The sequence below is a fragment of the Hyla sarda genome, chromosome 3 (genome assembly GCF_029499605.1).
Source record: "Hyla sarda isolate aHylSar1 chromosome 3, aHylSar1.hap1, whole genome shotgun sequence".
Taxonomy (NCBI): Eukaryota; Metazoa; Chordata; class Amphibia; order Anura; family Hylidae; genus Hyla; species Hyla sarda.
The window spans coordinates 346,554,385-346,573,869 of NC_079191.1; the positions used below are offsets into that span (position 1 = coordinate 346,554,385).

Consider the following 19,485-nt stretch of genomic DNA (forward strand, 5'->3'; position numbering starts at 1 on the left):
CTACAACTCCCAGCATGCCTTTGGCTGTCCAGGCATGCTGGGAATTGTAGTTTTGCAACAGCTGGTGGTCCACAGGTTTGAGACCACTGCTGAATGCTGTATCCCTATGCCCGGGCTGCAAAACATAAAGAAAATAAACTTTAACTTACCTACGTCGGCCTTACGCTGGGGACTGGAACGTCGGACAGCCCTCAGCCTATCACCGGCCGCAGCGATGTCCCTCCCCGGCCAGTGATAGGCTGAGCGCACTGTCATGTAAGAAGCCAGTTGCAGCCTATCACTGGCCGGGATGGAACATCGCTCCGGCCGGTGATAGGCTGACGGCTGTCCGACGTTCCCGTCCTTAGCATAAGGCCGACGTAGGGAAGTTAAAGTTTATTTTCTTTATCTTTTGCAGGCAGGCATAGGGATACAGTGTACAGCAGTGGTCTCAAACCTGCGGACCTCCAGCTGTTGCAAAACTACAACTCCCAGCATGCCCGGACAGCCATTGGCTGTCCGGGCATGCTGGGAGTTGTAGTTTTGCAACATCTGCGGGTCCACAGGTTGGAGACCACTGGCGTACAGTGAGTTCCAGCACCGGCGGCCCCCAACAAAGAGGAGGAGGGCAGTGCTTGCGGGTGACACATGTGAGTAGTACCCCGCTGGGCTGATAATTAATCTGGGGGGAGCAGAACAGCGCTGGCGGGTAACTTGATTTGGGGGGAGGGGGGGGGAGAGCAGAACAGCGCTGGAGGGTAACATGATTTGGGGGGGAGCAGAACAGCGCTCGCGAGTCACATGATTTGGGGTGGGGGTGAAAGAAATACTGTTATATACTGTGGAACTGCCATAAGTTACAAAAATACAGTGATACACATATTTGGTCAGACCGCCCAGCTCTACTGTCCTATTATATGCTATTGTCTTATTAAACTCTATTTAAATGTTTCCCCCCCAGCTTGCTGTGGCCAACATGTTATTTGAGAAGGGTCTGCTGATCACCAAAGAACTTCTGACTCCAAAAAATGCTGAGGAAAATGAGTGAATAATATTTTGGAACCAAGTAATTTCTTAAGACTGTGAAGAGAATGTGTCCGGCCTTCGGAGGAATAACCTCAGGAGTGTATCAGGAGGAGGATCACCCACAAGCCGCCAATACTTTTTAGATCTAGTAAATCTACTAGATTGGACTACCCGATGTCTGTTTTCTACGCTGTTCATACAGCCATAAGGGATAATGATGATAAACGTTTTATTTCTAAGTCTAATTCAGGATGTTCAACTATACACGAATGTAATATTTCTTTGAAATGTAAATTTAGGGAACTGAATGATCTTATAAAAGCTTAGAAATGGTTCAGGAATACTGTATATTTAATACCAAGTTCACTTAAAATTTTGTCCTTCTCCGGTTAGCTCCTTTTTTTTTTTTTTTTTTTTTTAAACCTTCCCACCCCCCTTCTTCCCCCTCCATTTCCTTCGCATTTTTGGACGCATTTAACAAGCATTTGCGTCTTTTCTCCCAGTGGTCATTAGTTTTAGTTTTTGGCCTAAAAAGGGCATAGTTTGTGTAGTGGCTTTTAAACCCATTTCTTATCATATTTTTTTAATGGAAAAAAAAAGTTCAAAATAAGGGGTTGAAAAGTTACAGATTATAAATTCCAACCACTCTCTGCTCTTCCCTTTGACCCATACTACTACTAGTGTTTATCTGTGACCATGCCTGCATGCTTTATTTTATATACCGTCTGCAGTGTTGTGTGGGTAGACACCAGAAAGACCAGTGGTGTCCACATACTTTTTGCCATGTAGAATATGTAAACTTAGTATGTACCATTGCTAAGATGCCAATGTCCTAGTATACTTAGGAAAATAAAATCCGGGACCTCACTGGTTGCTATTAAGGGGGGGGGGGGGGGGGGGCTGCTTTTCATCTTTCATAGAACTGTAAAAGAATATAAGCTGGCATGTATGGCTGGGTGCTGTGGACAATAGGATAAACTATGTACAGTATCACATGTACAGTATCCTGCGCATATTTAATGCGCATGTTTTGAAGCATTTTTCTTATGAACCATGCCCTACATGCATATGGGCACAAGTCCTCTAACAATGATAAATAATAAATTGTTTGTCATTCAGAGTAGTTTTGCACATGTACTTTTTCAAGAACGTTGTCATGTTTAATAAATTGTAAAATCTATATTTCTGATAAATATTAAAATTACATGAATACAGAAGAATGTTGTGTGCTCTTCGGAATATTCTTTTTGCCTGGGGTCAGATAGAAGCAAATGTATTGCCAAATTTTATTGATAACATTCTTGACTGCTTTAACCCCTTAAGGACATCAGACGTAAATGTACGTCATGGTGTGGTGGTACTTAACCCCTTAAGGACTCAGGGTTTTTCCGTTTTTGCACTTTCGTTTTTTCCTCCTTACCTTTTATAAATCATAACCCTTTCAATTTTCCACCTAAAAATCCATATTATGGCTTATTTTTTGCGTCGCCAATTCTACTTTGCAGTGACATTAGTCATTTTACCCAAAAATGCACGGCGAAACGGAAAAAAAAATCATTGTGCGACAAAATCGAAAAAAAAACACCATTTTGTAACTTTTGGGGGCTTCCGTTTCTACGCAGTGCATATTTTGGTAAAAATTATACCTTATCATTATTCTGTAGGTCCATACGGTTAAAATGATACCCTACTTATATAGGTTTGATTTTGTCGCACTTTTTGTTTTGATCTGACTTTTTGATCACTTTTTATTCATTTTTTAATGTTATAAAAAGTTACCAAAATACGCTTTTTTGGACTTTGGAATTTTTTTGCGCGTACGCCATTGACTGTACGGCTTAATTAATGATATATTTTTATAGTTCGGACATTTACGCACGCGGCGATACCACATATGTTTATTTATTTTTTTTACACTGTTTTATTTTTCTTATGGGAAAAGGGGGGTGATTCAAACTTTTATTAGGGAAGGGGTTAAATGACCTTTATTAACACTTTTTTTTTACTTTTTTTTTGCAGTGTTATAGGTCCCTATGGGACCTATAACACTGCACACACTGATCTCTCATCCTGATCACAGGCGTGTATTAACACGCCTGTGATCAGTGTTATCGGCGCTTGACTGCTCCTGCCTGGATCTCAGGCACGGAGCAGTCATTCGTCGATCGGACACCGAGGAGGCAGGTAAGAGCCCTCCCGGTGTCCGATCAGCTGTTCGGGACGCCGCGATTTCACCGCGGCGGTCCCGAACAGCCCGACTGAGCAGCCGGGATACTTTCAGTTTCACTTTAGAAGCGGCGGTCAGCTTTGACCGCCGCTTCTAAAGGGTTAATACCGCACATCGCCGCGATCGGCGATGTGTGGTATTAGCCGCGGGTCCCGGCCGTTGATTAGCGCCGGGACCCACGCGATATGATGCGGGATCGCGGCGCGATCCCGCTTCATATCGCGGGAGCCGGCGCAGGACGTAAATATACGTCCTGCGTCGTTAAGGGGTTAAAGCACCACGACGTACATTTACGTTATGAACATGACCGTGAGCACCGGACGTGTACTCACGTCATGCATGGCAGGTCCCGGCTGCTATCGGCAGCCGGGGACTCGCAGGTAATAGCGGACATCAGCGATCGTGCCGATGTCCGCCATTAACCCCTCAGATGCTGTGATCAATACATATCGCGGCAGTGCGGCACTTAATATGGATGACCAGATCGCCCACAGTGCTGCCGCGGGGTTCCGATCATCTGTAATGGTGGCCGGAGGTCCTCTTACCTGCCTCCGGCCATCTCCTGGGGTCTTCTGCTCTGATCTGAGATCGAGCAGACCAGAGCAGAAGATAGCCGATAACTCTGAACAGTGCTATGTCCTATGCATAGCACTGAACAGTATTAGCAATCAAGCTATTAAAGTGTAAAAAAAAAAAAAGGAAAAAAATGTAAAAAGGAAGTAAATCCCCTCCCCCAATAAAAAGGTAAAACATCAATTTTTCCCATTTTACCCCCAAAAAGCGAAAAAAAAATGTATAAAGATATTTTGTATCACTGCGTGCGTAAATGACCAAACTATTAAATATAATGTTAATTATCCCATTTGGTGAACAGCGTAAACGTAAAAAAAAAATTTTAATAGCTGCTTTTTTGTCACATCACATTCCCAAATAAATTTATAAAAATTTATTAAACGTTTTTATATACGCAAATGTGGTATCAATAGGTAAATGTGGTAAAAAGTACAGATCACGGCGCAAAAAAATTTGACCTTATACGAAAAAAAAGAAAGTTATTGGTCGTCAAAATAGAGGGATTTTAAATTTACTACCGTAATTTGGTTAAAAAGTTTGAGATTTTTTTTAAATGGTACAATAATACAAAAGCATATCATGGGTATCATTTTAATCATATTAACCCATAGAATAAAGAAAACATTTCATTTTTACCATAAATTGTACGACATTAAAACAAAACCTTCCAAAATTTGCAAAATTCCGATTCTCTTTAAAATTTCGCCACACAAATAGTATTTTTTTGTTGCGCCATACATTTTATGGTAAAATGAGTGGTGTCATTAAAAAGGACAACTGGTCGCACAAAAGACAAGCCCTCATACTCGTCTGTAGATGAAAATATTAGTTATGATTTTTAGAAGGCAAGGAGGAAAAAACGAAAATGCAAACATAAAATTGATCTGGTCCTTAAGGCCAAAATGGGCTTTGTCCTTAACCCCTTCCTGACCCAGCTAGTTTTGGCCTTCATGACCCAGTCCGTTTTTTCAAATCTGACATGTGTCTCTTTAAGTGGTAATAACTTTAAACTGCTTTTACCAGGTATAGTGATTCAGAGATTGTTTTTTCGAGACATATTGTACTTTATATTAGTGGTAAATTTTTGTTGATACATGAAGCGATTTTTGTGAAAAATTCTAAAATATTGTGAAAAATTGAAAAAATTTTCATTTCTCTATGTTTGTAAGAGAAATAGTCATGCCAAAAATTTTTAGTTATGAGTTCACATCCACAACATGTCTACTTTTATGCTGGCATCATTTGTTAAACATTCCTTTACTTTTTTACGACATTAGAAGGCTTATATTATTATGAGTATTTTTTCACATTTTCTACAAAAGTTAAAAATCTAATTTTTGGGGGGAACAATAACATTTTTAATATGTGTGTGTGTGTGTATGTATGTGTGTGTGTATATATATATATATATATATATATATATATATATATATATATATATATATATATATATATATATATATTATAAAATGTATGTATTTCATTAATTTTTTTTACTTCTCTACAATAGCTCCCCATAGTGTCTAGTGCCCAAAACATGCAGTATGCAGTACCAAGTTTTGGACACTAGAGGGAGCTGTTGTACAACTCAAAAAAAAAAATTTAAAAAATTACGAAATTTTGAGAAAATGAAAGTGAAAGTAAAGCATGCCGTCGGGCACAGCGCCGGCAGCTCCGGACAGGTAAGGGACACCGGGGGAAGGGGGACACTGGGGTCTCCTAGCAGAGCGGTGTGTGTCCCGATCCCCGTGATCGGGACACACACCACGCTGCTTAGGATTTTTATGTGCGAAACGCTGCCATCAGCTAGTCAGATTTGACTAGCTGATCGGAGCGATCGCTGTGGGGGGGGGGGGGGGTTAAGACACGAAACCCTCCCCCCTAGGTCCCGAGGCAAGATGGGACGCAGGACTGCACTTTTAGTGGTGGCCAATATAATACATGACGTACATGTACGTCATGGGTCGGGAAAACCTTCCCTTCCATGACGTACATGTATGTCATAGGTCGGGAAGGGGTTAAAGGGGTAGTCCAGTGGTGAAAAACGTATCCCCTATCCTAAGGATAGGGGATAAGTTTCAGATCACGGGGGGTCCGACCGCGATCTCTCTGTACGGGGCCCTGGCTCGCTGGCCAGATAACGTGTGTTGACCACCGCACGAAGCGGCGGCCGACACGCCCTCTCAATGCAACTCTATGGCAGAGCTGGAGATTGCCGAAGGCAGCGCTTTGGCTCTGCCATAGAGTTATATTGAGGGGGCGTGTCAGCCGCCGCTTCGTGTGGTGGTCAACACACCCCCTTCCCGCGGGCTGTCGGGCCCGTACAGGAGATCGCGGGGGGCCCCAGCGGTCGGACCCCAGCGATGTGAAACTTATCCCCTATCCTTAGGAGAGGGGATAAGCTTTTCACCACTGGACTACTCCTTTTAAGGGGTTAATCTGTCTTATTTTCTGATCTTAATTGTTTTTTCCCCATTTTTTTTTTCTATACATTATTATGGGGACAGCAGTCTTGCTTGAGTTGCCATGAGAGACATGCTTTACAGCAGTCTCATACACCATAGTGAACTATAGTCTTCTATGTCTATTGTGAATGGCTTGATCCCATCTTCTCAATGTACTGGTGTCAGCTTTCACTGCTGTGATGATAGAGGAGAATGCGAGAAGGGTCTCTATAGAACATCTCTAAAAAGACTCCAGTAAAAATGGGAAAAGATAACCTTTCCAAAATGAGCCTACAGTGGCAACCTTTGGGGGATTTTTTTTTAATGAAATGTATTGTGGGATAAACATTTTTGTAATGGGTGTATATTAGATTATTTATAATGTGGGGCAGATTTTAGGGTAATTAGCACCATTTCTGGGTATTACAGCTCAAATAGTATTGTTTCTGAAGGGAATTTTCCCTCCAAACTTACTAAGCAAACTGATAATAGAGAATGACTATGACTATTATCCATACGCTTGCCACTATAGTTAGTTGTGTGGCCCGTCAAGTTTTGCTGGACCTAGACATACAACTGTTTGGAGGAAATCATTAGATGCATTAAGTCCAGTACCACAGGGTTTCAATTTTGTCCTGCTTATACCTTCACGACCTCCAGAATCTAGCAAACAGCAGCGGAGGCGGCAGGAAGCTCCGCCAATGCTCCAAGTCGGCCCCAGGTAAGTATGGTTGTCATCAGAGAATTATTTTCTTGCAGGCTACTTATGTGAAAAAAAGAGGAAAACAATTATTGTTCGCTTTCAAGTCTACCATTCTTGTTTTTATCTTTGTACGTTTTATCAACTGCACCTGTTCACATGTTTTTATTATTGTCATGTGTAAACGCCCACTTGCTCTGACGTCACACAGGTAGGTGTATTTAACCACCTGGACGGAAGAGCAAAGGCGTGGTCTGATGAAGCGCTGTTAACCAGCGTGCAATAGCTATTATCTGCACTTGGTGGACTGCGTCCATATTTGTCCGTTCCTGCTCCTGTATGTCTTAATAAAGTCAAGAAATATTTTCACGTTACACCATTGGTGAGTGTCTCCTACATCTTTTGCACGTGTTTTTCTATATGGACTTTGCCTTAGAGGATTGAGCACCCGATACTGGACGTACGTTTGCAGTTTGATACACCAGCTTTTTACCTGCCAGTTTACTGCATGGAGCGGTTTTAATTGGGCCAAGCTGTGCCGGCTCTTCCCACTTCTCTGCCTTTGTTATATGTTGTACTTTTTGGCCTGCCGAAGAGCCAAGGCTCCATTACCTGGCATGGATATGGAGTCGGATGACGTAGCTGGGAGCTGTATCTAACCCCCAAAAGACACAGGGAATGCAGTAAAAGCAGGACGAATGGACGCAAATGATTTTTTTGCAGCTTGCAATGAAGGAGAAATATATAAAGGGATGAATGCAAAAAATCTTGAATATAAAGTATCTAATTTGGCCAAGAAAGAGATGCGCCTCTTCTGGACTATAAAATCTTTGAAATCATATGAAGCATGCAACCGCGTCCCTAGGGGACTAAGGAATTTCAAACAACCCTCCCAATATCTGGATGACCAGGATTTCCTTCGGGACTGGAGTATTCCATGAACATGATGAAACTTGTGATTGCTCGACATGAAAAAGAATATGAAAACATTACTGCCGATTTATCTGCTGCCCGAGCTGAGCTGCAAAGCAGATTGACACGGGTACTTTATGATTCTTTTGATAAGTGATTGGAAAAAAAAAACTTGTCTCTCTTAGTGTCTTTTATTGTGCTCTGAATGGAGACAAGTTTGTAAGAGACAAACAGGACTTTGATTCCAATCATGTTTTTACGTTTGCCCCATAAAGCAGTAACAGTAATAAAAACCAACGAAAACATAAAGGGAAAAGATCCTGGGGAAAGAAGAAAAGGTCCGATTATTCGACCACGGACAGTGAGTCCAGCGGCTCGGAAGATCAAATAAATACAGGGCCTGCTGGTACTTCCCGTGACTCCCAAGCTTGTGCCAGTTCTCGTGCAGCCCCTTTAGAAGGAGGACAAGGAGAGGGCACACGAGAGTGGCACAACAGAAATCAAGGTTACAAGCGAAAGAAAGTGTCGTGGAGGAACTAAATAACTAATTTAAATGTAATTAATTTGTCTGATTATATTCTTGATGATGCCACTAAATCTGTTCTTGCTAAGGGGCTAAATTTTTGTTTGGATGAATTTGATCAGGTCGGTTTTGAGATAGACCTGCACAGACCCATCCGTAAATTAAATTTAAAAATAATTCTTCAAAAATAAAAGGGTGATACCATTAGAAGTGAGGGAGAAATACGAGTACAGTGGTCCCTCAATATACGATGGTAATTCGTTCCAAACGACCCATCGTTTGTTGAATCCATCGTATGTTGAGGGATTCGTGCAATGTAATGTATAGGAAGTTATACTCACCTGTCCACGCTGCTCTGGACCACGTCCTCACTGCTCCCGATGCTGTCCCAGGGGCTCCCGATGCTGTCCCGCTGCTCCGGCGTCTTCTTCGGGATCCTCTGGCTTCTTCCGCATCTTCTGCAGGGTCCGGGCCTCGCTTTCTGGTGACGTTATTACGCTGCTGCGCCGGCACTGTGTGGGTAGCGACGTAATAACAACGCCGGAAAGCGAGGCCCGGACCCTGGAGAAGATACAGAAGACACCGGAGGATCGCAAAGTGGACCCGGAGCAGCGGGGATAGGTAAGTGAACCTGTCCGGGATGCTTAAACTGCTATCTGACAGCAGCTTAAGCATTTTGCGCTGTCGGATAGCAGTTAATGCGATGGCCCCGATATATAAAAGCATCGTATGTCGATGCTGACGTCGACATGCGATGGCCTCTGAGAGGCCATCGTATGTCGATTTGATCATATGTCGGGGCCATCACATGCCGGGGGGGGGGGGGGGGGGGGGGGGGTTACTGTATCTATAGGCTTGCTGGGTTTCAGTGTCCTTAATGAAGCCCCCCAAGCAGAATTAGTCTGTCTGGATACTTTAATGTCTTTACTGTCAGACTCTGATGAGCCTGAAGAACCTGATGTTGGTTTTGTACCCGAATTCACAGGTGGGGTGAAATCTTCTTTCCCCCCCCCCCCCCCGTGCAGACAGGTGGGTGCCTTGACGTCTTCTGGCACAAGGTGCTGGAGAACGTCAAAGCACTATGCTATCCTGTAGCCCCTGACAACTTGACTAAAACAGAGAGGGAGGCGTTAGTTAGACTTAAAGATATAAATACAGTTGTGAAAAGATCAGACAAAGGTGGAAACATCGTATTGCTATCCAGACAGTACTATCTCGAGGAAGCTGCACGCCAACTTCAGGACACTAGAAATTATACAACTTTAAAGAGTAACCCCATTAAGAAAATCTTGGATAAATTGCGCTTGTTTAGAAAGGAAGGATTGTCCGGCACCAGGTATGTATTAAAAGATAGCTTCTTTATTCATGCCATAGCAAGGAAACAGACATCACAGGACTGTAGTAATCTGACTCGTTTCGCTCTTTCTTGAGCTTAAACGTAGACTAAGTTCAACAGCCAAACATGCAGTTAAAATAGAGACTCAGTGGTCACATGATAAGATTACCTGACATAGGTAAGAAAAGTAAAAAAAAAACGGCATGGATATCATCTGTGAGTATTACAGCATGGACTGGACCCCTCCACAATTGCGTTTTTTACTCACTTTTTGTGTGATCGCCTAAAGAGTGTGAATAGAGTGCAAGCATTATGTACCAAAATAAAATAAAAAAATAGAATTATAATTATAAGATTGTAATATGCAGGTATAATACCTGCAATAATCGATACTAAGATGGAATACTCAAAATATATTATCTATATTGAATATTGTATCTTAGAGCATTGCGTGCATGGATCCACTAAAAGATGATAAACACGCTCTAGATTTATAGGTATGTTATCAATTAAATGATGCATAGTAATAACTTGACCACAATTCAATTTTCTGAACATCTTACTCAATCTATTCTTGCACTTCTCTTACCCATTATATATTAAAACCGTTGCTATGGGTGTTTACACTTTAATAGGTATCAAAACACACTTATTGGGATCACTCTCGTAATACTCCAGACATAATGTATATCATACTAAGACCTCTTCATTAAATCTGAAACTACAATATATGGCTACAGGTAGGGGCATAAAAATTATATTTCTATGTGCAAGTCATAATTAGATCTAAACGTTTGTTCATTCCGTGCGGGTATCTGGTATCCAGGAGGAACATCCAGTATGTTTCTCTATTGAGAAGGCGTTTTTTTTTCACATCTCCCCTCTGATGCCTATTTTAACCCTTTCTATACCAGACACCCGCAGGGAATCCAAATCCCCCGCGTTCACGTCCCGAAAGTGGCGTGATAACATTAAAATACCCACTCCTTCACTCCGGCTATCAGAGATATGTCTCCTAATTCTTGTGTTCTCTGGCGGTGAGCGGACATTATTGCATTTGAAATTGCGCTCGTTGTTACGAACGCATACAGAAAAGGGAGTTCTGTCTACAAGAGTAGCTGAGAAGCTATTTCCCCCGGTACCCTAAAAATGCATTCTGGTACTTTTTACTAGCCCCCTCCCACAGGCTTTCATTGAGGGGCGGAACGTGACGTCACACGCCGTCGGCCCTGTGGTCGCCGGTAATCAGACCCGGAGCGAAAACGCTCAGGGGACTGATTATAAACGGGGTGCCGCGTGCAAGATCACGGGGGTCCCCAGCGGCAGGACTCCCGCGATCAGGCATCTTATCCCCTATCCAAAGCACCAGAGTACCCCTTTAAGATCCAATGGATTTGTATCTGTGTGGGTTCGAACCCCACTCGATGAGTTTTAACCTTTGCAAGTGTTCTAAAGAAGAACGTTTTCTGAGTAACTTGCATCATCTTGGTAAACAGTTGATCTCCTGTAATAATCCTAGATCTCTTCCACTTCAAATATGTTCTCACAACAGTTTTATTTTAGAAGTGAAAATCTTAGTCACAATGATCTGCAATAGCATGCACAGAGGCTTTTCTCATCCACCAGGATGGCCAAGTGGTTAAGGCGTTGGACTTAAGATTCAATGGATATACATCTGCGTGAGTTTGAACCCCACTCCTGGTTGAGTTTTAACCTTGGCATTTTCCAAAGAAGAATGTTCACTGAGTAACTTGTATAATCTTGGTAAACAGTTAATTGTCAGTAAGGGTGGGTTCACACTACGTTTTCTCCCATACGGGAGCGCATACGGCAGGGGGGAGCTAAAATCTCGCGCTCCCATATGTCACCGTATGCGCTCCCGTATGTCATTCATTTCAATGAGCCGGCCGGAGTGAAACGTTCGGTCCGGTCGGCTCATTTTTGCGCCGTATGCGCTTTTACAACCGGACCTAAAACCGTGGTTGACCACAGTTTTAGGTCCGGTTGTAAAAGCGCATACGGTGCAAAAATGAGCCGACCGGACCCAACGTTTCACTCTGGCCGGCTCATTGAAATGAATGACATACGGGAGCACATACGGGAGCGCGAGATTTTAGCTCCCCCCTGCCGTATGCTCTCCCGTATGGGAGAAAACGTAGTGTGAACCCAGCCTAATAACCCTAGTACTCTTCCACTTTAAATATGCTCTTGCAACTATTTTATTTTCAAAGTGGAGGAGTACTAGGGTTATTACAGAAGATCAACTGTTTACCAAGATGATACAAGTTACTCAGTGAACATTCTTCTTTGGAAAATGCCAACGTTAAAACTCATATCAGGAGTGGGGTTCAAATCCATACAGATACATACATATCCGTTAGATCTTAAGTCCAACACCTTAACCCGTCAGCCATCCTGGTCTATGTGCCTGGTCAACTTGCATGCAATTGAGATAGTGTTGAATGAGTTCAGTGCTACTGTCTTTTGTTTTGCCTCATTGATTCCATTGTATTCCTTTCATTAAGTGTTGTACACAAACATTCCACAAAGAACCTGGGTAAAAATAGAGATTAGTTTTTGGATACCTTTAAAATATTTTAAAAGGGGTGCGGAAAAGCACCAATAGTAATAAAATGGCCCATTACTTTCAATACTTTGCTCATATCCAGCCAAACCTCTCCTGAAAACTGCATCTTTAAAAAAGACCACTAGGTTATGCTATTCAGAGACTTTATCTCTTAGCTAGAAACTTGTTATAACAACATATTTGAAAGGAAAAGAACTATGGTTATTATAAGAGTTCAACTGTTTACCAAGATTTTCCGAGCTGAGCTTTTCAAGGAGGTGCAGCTGAGTTTCTCAAGTGCCACAGCTTGGCATGGCTCCTTGCTCTTCTTCTCCTCCAGTCCCTACGTGATTGATATTCAGAGCCCTAAATCTCATTCAAGAAGAGGCTAGCAGGTGAACAAGGAGGAGTGCCAAGCTGTAGAACTTGAGCAGCTCGGCCCCGCCTTCTTGACACCTGGCTTAGAAATAAAAAGGCTATTTATTAAGTTTGGAAACCACCATCAGCTCAGGAAAGATAGTTTGCTTTCTTACCCTAACAGCTCTCCAATGGTGTCTAAAGATTTCCTTTACTTGTAGTGATTATGACATGGTGTTCAGAGACTTGATCCGACAGCTAAACGCTTGTCATAAGAAGATATTTGAAAGAAATAGGATTATTCTAAGTTCTTACACGTTTACTGAGAGCCTGCTCCTCTTTGGTAAAGACCACATTAGAAACTCATACCAGGAGTGGGGTTCGAACCCATGCAGATATATATCCATTGGATCTTAAGTCCAACGCCTTAACCACTTGGCCATCCTGGTGGACAAGAAAAAGCCTCTGTGCATGCTATTGCAGATCATTGTGACTAAGATTTTCACTTCTAAAATAAAACTGTTGTGAGAGCATATTTGAAGTGGAAGAGATCTAGGATTATTACAGGAGATCAACTGTTTACCAAGATGATGCAAGTTACTCAGGAAACCTTCTTCTTTAGAACACTTTGGAGAATGCGAAGGTTAAAACTTATACCAGGAGTGGGGTTCGAACCCACGCGGATACAAATCCATTGGATCTTAAGTCCAACGCCTTAACCACTCGGCCATCCTGGTGGACTGTTTGAGAAATCTTTCATGCTATGGTAGATCATTGTGACTGAGTTTTTTACTTTGAAAATAAAATAGTTGTAAGAGCATATTTAACCCCTTAAGGACCCATAACGTACCGGTACATCATGAGTCCGCTACTGATCTATAACGCGGGGCCAAGGTGTGGTCGGGCTCGGCCTCTAACAATGGCCAGTACTCGTGGCTAATAGCGAGTGGCACTGATCGCGGTGCTGCGGGCTATTAACCCTTTAGACGCGGCGTTCAAAGTTGAACGCCACGTCTAATGTGAAAGTAAACTAATGCCGGTTAGCTCAGGGAGCTGTTCGGGATCGCCGCGATTAAATTGCGGCATCCCAAACAGCTTACAGGACAGCCAGAGGGTCCCTACCGATCGCCGAATGACTGCTCAGTGCCTGAGATCCCAGGCATGAGCAGTCAAGCGGCAGAATCATTGATCAATGGTGTCCTATGAGAAACCATTGAACAATGTAAAAGATCAGTATGAGCAGTGTTATAGCCCCCTATAACGGCCTATAACACTGCAAAAAAAAGTGAATAAAGATCATTTAACCCCTTCCCTAATAAAAGTTTGAATCACCCCAAAAAAACTGTGTAAATAAAAATATACATATGTGGTATCGCAGCGTACGGAAATGTCCGAATTATAAAAATATATCGTTAATTAAACCGCAGTCAATGGCGTACGCGCAAAAATTTCCGAAGTCCAAAATAGTGCATTTTTGGTCACGTTTTATATCATGAAAAAATGTATAAAAAGCTATCAATAAGTCCTATCAATGCAAAAATGGTACTGCTAAAAACTTCAGATCATGACGCAAAAAATTAGCCCTCATACCGCCCCATACGCGGAAAAATTCTAAAGTTATAGGGGTCAGAAGATGACAATTTTAAACGTATACATTTTCCTGCATGTAATGATTTTTTCCAGAAGTACAACAAAATCAAACCTATATAAGTAGGGTATAATTTTAATCGTATGGACCTACAGAATAAAGAGAAGGTGACATGCTTAACGAAAAATGTACTGTGTAGAAACGGGAGCCCCCAAAAGTTACAAAATTGTGTTTTTATTCCTATTTTGTCTCACAATGATTTTTTTTCCCGTTTCGCCGTAGATCTTTGGGTAAAATAGCTGATGTCATTACAAAGTAGAATTGGTGGCGCAAAAAATAAGCCATCATATGGATTTTTAGGTGCAAAATTGAAAGAGTTATGATTTTTTAAAGGTAACGAGGAAAAAACGAAAAAGCAAAAACAGAAAAACCCCGGGTTAACCACTCGGCCTTAACCACTCGGCCATCCTGGTGGACTGTTTGAGAAATCTTTCATGCTATGGTAGATCATTGTGACTGAGTTTTTTACTTTGAAAATAAAATAGTTGTAAGAGCATATTTAACCCCTTAAGGACCCATAACGTACCGGTACATCATGAGTCCGCTACTGATCTATAACGCGGGGCCAAGGTGTGGTCGGGCTCGGCCTCTAACAATGGCCAGTACTCGTGGCTAATAGCGAGTGGCACTGATCGCGGTGCTGCGGGCTATTAACCCTTTAGACGCGGCGTTCAAAGTTGAACGCCACGTCTAATGTGAAAGTAAACTAATGCCGGTTAGCTCAGGGAGCTGTTCGGGATCGCCGCGATTAAATTGCGGCATCCCAAACAGCTTACAGGACAGCCAGAGGGTCACTACCGATCGCCGAATGACTGCTCAGTGCCTGAGATCCCAGGCATGAGCAGTCAAGCGGCAGAATCATTGATCAATGGTGTCCTATGAGAAACCATTGAACAATGTAAAAGATCAGTATGAGCAGTGTTATAGCCCCCTATAACGGCCTATAACACTGCAAAAAAAAGTGAATAAAGATCATTTAACCCCTTCCCTAATAAAAGTTTGAATCACCCCAAAAAAACTGTGTAAATAAAAATATACATATGTGGTATCGCAGCGTACGGAAATGTCCGAATTATAAAAATATATCGTTAATTAAACCGCAGTCAATGGCGTACGCGCAAAAATTTCCGAAGTCCAAAATAGTGCATTTTTGGTCACGTTTTATATCATGAAAAAATGTATAAAAAGCTATCAATAAGTCCTATCAATGCAAAAATGGTACTGCTAAAAACTTCAGATCATGACGCAAAAAATTAGCCCTCATACCGCCCCATACGCGGAAAAATTCTAAAGTTATAGGGGTCAGAAGATGACAATTTTAAACGTATACATTTTCCTGCATGTAATGATTTTTTCCAGAAGTACAACAAAATCAAACCTATATAAGTAGGGTATAATTTTAATCGTATGGACCTACAGAATAAAGAGAAGGTGTCATGCTTAACGAAAAATGTACTGTGTAGAAACGGGAGCCCCCAAAAGTTACAAAATTGTGTTTTTATTCCTATTTTGTCTCACAATGATTTTTTTTCCCGTTTCGCCGTAGATCTTTGGGTAAAATAGCTGATGTCATTACAAAGTAGAATTGGTGGCGCAAAAAATAAGCCATCATATGGATTTTTAGGTGCAAAATTGAAAGAGTTATGATTTTTTAAAGGTAACGAGGAAAAAACGAAAAAGCAAAAACAGAAAAACCCCGGGTTAAAATGGAAAAGTACTAGGGTTATTAGAGAAGATCAAGAAGGAGATTTATCAAGCTCCGTAGTAGATTTTTTTTGCGTAAAATATATTTTTCTATACATGCTGGGACTTTTTGATTTTTGCTTATTCCAAAGCACATTTCTGAAATCTGCTCACGTAGTAATTATTATTTTTTTTTTTACTTTGCAGTGGTCATGTATTTATCAAATGCGATAGTTGCTATTTATGAAGAAAAAAGTCACATCTCCATTTAAGAGTCGCATATGTATTCCAGGTCCAACCTGGCTTACAGAAAGTGCATACGTCCGCAGAAAAGGAAATTAGCACCAACTTTAACAACTGTTCTTGTTCTGTATCATGAAACAAAGCTACTACATTAATGTTAATTATAGAAAAAATTAATTATATAACTTATAACTCTAAGGCTCTAAGACAGCCTTACTTCCTGACGTAAACTCCAGCCCAAGAGCAGCGACGTAAGACTCCGCCCACCAAACTCACAAAATGCGAGCTCAAAATTAAACAAAAAAGCCTCCAGAGTACGGATATTCATGGTGCGGCATAGTATGTTTTTAATATTTTTTCATTTCTGAGGAGGGTGGATGGGTTGTTGCGGGATAGTTGGAGTGCAGCTATTTAGTGCCTGTCCGGTCAGTCAGGGTGTCACCCGATGCGGTACACCCCCCTCCCCATCAATCTCTAGCAACGATACTGGTAATAAATGGTAGATAAAGAACTTCAGCTATTAACATAAGGGAAAACTTTTCTGCTTTAAAAAATGCTTTTATAAGCGGGTTTCCCGGGTTTTGCTTACGTGTGATTTATTTATCAAGGTTGCGCGACTATTGGATAAATAGGTCGCATGTAAGCAAAAGTAAGTAAAAAAAATTGTCATATGAAAGCCATACGTTTGAAAATAATGATAAATCTCCTTCCAACTGTTTACCAAGATGATGCAAGTTACTCAGTGAACATTCTTCTTTGGAAAATGCCAAGGTTAAAACTAATACCAGGAGTGGGGTTTGAACCCATACAAATCCATTGGATCTTAAGTCCAACACCTTAACCACATGGCCATCCTGGTCCACATAACTGGGCAACATGCAATTGAGATAATGGTGAATGAGTTCAGCGCTACTGTCTTTTGTTGTGCCTCATAGATTTCATTTTATTCCTTTCATTAAAGGGGTACTCCGGCACGAAGACATCTTATCCCCTAGCCAAAGGATAGGGGATAAGATGCCTGATTGCAAGGGTCCTGCCGCTGGGGAGCCCCGAGATCTTCCACGCCGCACCCCGTTAGAATCAGCCCCCAGAGGGTGCTTGCTCCGGGTCTGATTACTGGCGATCACGGGGGCGGAGCATAGTGATGTCACAGCTCCGCCCTGTGTGATGTCACGCTCCACCCCCTCAATGCAAGCCTATGGAGGGGGCGTGACAGCTGGAGCACAGCTGTCACGCCCCCTCCCAGAGGCTTGCATTGATTTTAAACAGCTTAAAACTGCTTAAAAACAGCTCAAACACCAGCTTAAACACCAGTTTAAAAACAGCTTAAACACCAGCTTAAACACCAGCTTAAACACCAGCTTAAACACCAGCTTAAACAGGCCACCAGGATGGCTGAGAGGTTAAGGCGTTGGACTTAGGATCCAATGGATTTGTATCCGCGTGGGTTTGCACCCCACTCCTGGTATAAGTTTTAATTTTCGTGTTCTAAAGAAGAAGGTTTCCTGAGTAACTTGCATCATCTTGGTAAACAGTTGATCCCCTGTAATAATCCTAGATCTCTTCCACTTCAAATATGTTCTCACAACAGTTTTATTTTAGAAGTGAAAATCTTAGTCACAATGATCTGCAATAACATGGAATAACATACAGAGTGACTTTTATCATCCACCAGGATGGCCGAGTGGTTAAGGCGTTGGACTTAAGATCCAATGGAGATTTATCCACGTGGGTTTGAACCCCACTCCTGGTATGAGTTTTTAATGTGGTATTTACCAAAGAGGAACAGTAGACCTGTAAGATTTTAGAATAACCCTAAGACTACTCCTTTCAAATATGTTCATATTTCAAGCATTTAGCTGTCGGATCAAGTCTCTGAATACCATATCATAATCACTACAAGTAAAGGAAATCTTTAGACACCATTGGAGAGCTGTTAGGGTATGAAAGCAAACTATCTTTCCTGGAGCTGATGGTGGTTTCCAAACTTAACTAATAGCCTTTCTATTTCCAAGCCAGGCGTCAAGAAGGCGGGGCCGAGCTGCTCAAGTTCTACAGCTTGGCACTCCTCCTCGTTCACCTGCTAGCCTCTTCTTGAATGACATTTATTAGGGAAGGGGTTGAATGACCTTTATTAACACTTTTTTTTGCAGTGTTATAGGTCCCATAGGGACCTATAACATTGCACACACTGATCTTTTACACAGATCACTGGCGTGTATTAACACGCCTGTGATCAGTGTTATCAGCGCTTGATTGCTCCTGCCTGGATCTCAGGCACAGAGCAGTCATTCCCCGATCGGACACCGAGGCGGCAGGTAAGGGCCCTTCCGGTTTCCTGTAAGCTGTTCGGGATGCCGCGATTTCACCGCGGCTGTCCCGAACAGCCCGACTGAGCAGCTGGGATACTTTCACGTTCGCTTCAGACGCGGGGGTCAGCTTTGATCGCCGCGTATGAAGGGGGAATACAGGGCATCACCGTCCCGGCTATTGATGCGTGACCCCGTGGCATATCGCGGGAGACAGCGGAGGAGGTAAATATACGTCCTTCGTCGTTAAGGGGTTAAAGGGGTGCAGTAGAGCGCCAATAGTAAAATGGCCCATTACTTTCAATACTTTGTTCATATTTTTCTAATCCAGCCAAACCTCTCCTGAAAACTGCATCTTTAAAGAAGACCACTAGGTTATGCTATTCAGAGACTATGGCCCAGATTTATCAAAGAATGTCTATGGTAGAGCTATTTTCCCACTTTTTTTGGGAGGTGGGTTTCACTAGTGTGATCTTATTTATCAAGAAGGTGCAGCAGGATGATGAATTTTGCGCAGCTCTGTTGTGGTGGGAAAAGCTCTACCACATACACTTTTTCTAGACACTTGTGATGGAGGAAAGTTGACACTTTCCCGGGTCTTGAATTTGTCAGGTTAGGTGTTTTTACTTAATTTCACAGAGCTGCCGGGACCATTTTACTTGCATTTTAGACGCTACAATCAAATTTGATTGCGGTGTCTAAGGGGTTAAAGCTGGGCATCACCGTGATCGATGATGTCTGGCATTAGAGTTGGTCCTGGTGGCAGATAGCTGCCAGGACCACCCAGCTATGATCCGCGCTCAGCTCCTGAGTGCATGTCATAGAAAGGGAGTGGGACACTGTCGTCCACAAGAGGTTAAACGTTGAATTGCGGAAGGTAGAAGTGATTCTCACGCCTACTGGTAGGTGGTGTAGCTTTGCACCTAAAAAAAAGTACCTTTGCTCACAAAAAAGCGACT

General features: G+C 42.3%; 1 protein-coding gene and 5 non-coding genes across 9 annotated transcripts in view; 4 read left to right on the forward strand and 2 right to left on the reverse strand.

Moving 5' to 3' along the window:
• RIOX1 (ribosomal oxygenase 1) overlaps positions 1-1,898 on the forward strand; it is a 71,960-nt gene extending 70,062 nt beyond the window's left edge. For all 4 annotated transcript variants that reach the window (XM_056567490.1, XM_056567493.1, XM_056567492.1 and 1 more), the window contains one exon: positions 941-1,898. In XM_056567490.1, the coding sequence (XP_056423465.1) occupies positions 941-1,027 (87 nt within the window). In that variant the 3' untranslated portion in view covers positions 1,028-1,898. The remainder of the gene's footprint in view (positions 1-940) is intronic.
• A 9,443-nt stretch (positions 1,899-11,341) lies between these two features.
• TRNAL-UAA (transfer RNA leucine (anticodon UAA)) lies at positions 11,342-11,424 on the forward strand. Its single transcript has one exon. It is a non-coding gene; the product is annotated as a tRNA-Leu (tRNA).
• A 1,585-nt stretch (positions 11,425-13,009) lies between these two features.
• TRNAL-UAA (transfer RNA leucine (anticodon UAA)) lies at positions 13,010-13,092 on the reverse strand. The gene has a single exon. It is a non-coding gene; the product is annotated as a tRNA-Leu (tRNA).
• A 205-nt stretch (positions 13,093-13,297) lies between these two features.
• TRNAL-UAA (transfer RNA leucine (anticodon UAA)) lies at positions 13,298-13,380 on the reverse strand. The gene has a single exon. It is a non-coding gene; the product is annotated as a tRNA-Leu (tRNA).
• Positions 13,381-17,602: 4,222 nt separating this feature from the next.
• Positions 17,603-17,685, forward strand: TRNAL-UAG (transfer RNA leucine (anticodon UAG)). Its single transcript has one exon. It is a non-coding gene; the product is annotated as a tRNA-Leu (tRNA).
• Positions 17,686-17,887: 202 nt separating this feature from the next.
• Positions 17,888-17,970, forward strand: TRNAL-UAA (transfer RNA leucine (anticodon UAA)). Its single transcript has one exon. It is a non-coding gene; the product is annotated as a tRNA-Leu (tRNA).
• Positions 17,971-19,485: the final 1,515 nt, after the last annotated feature.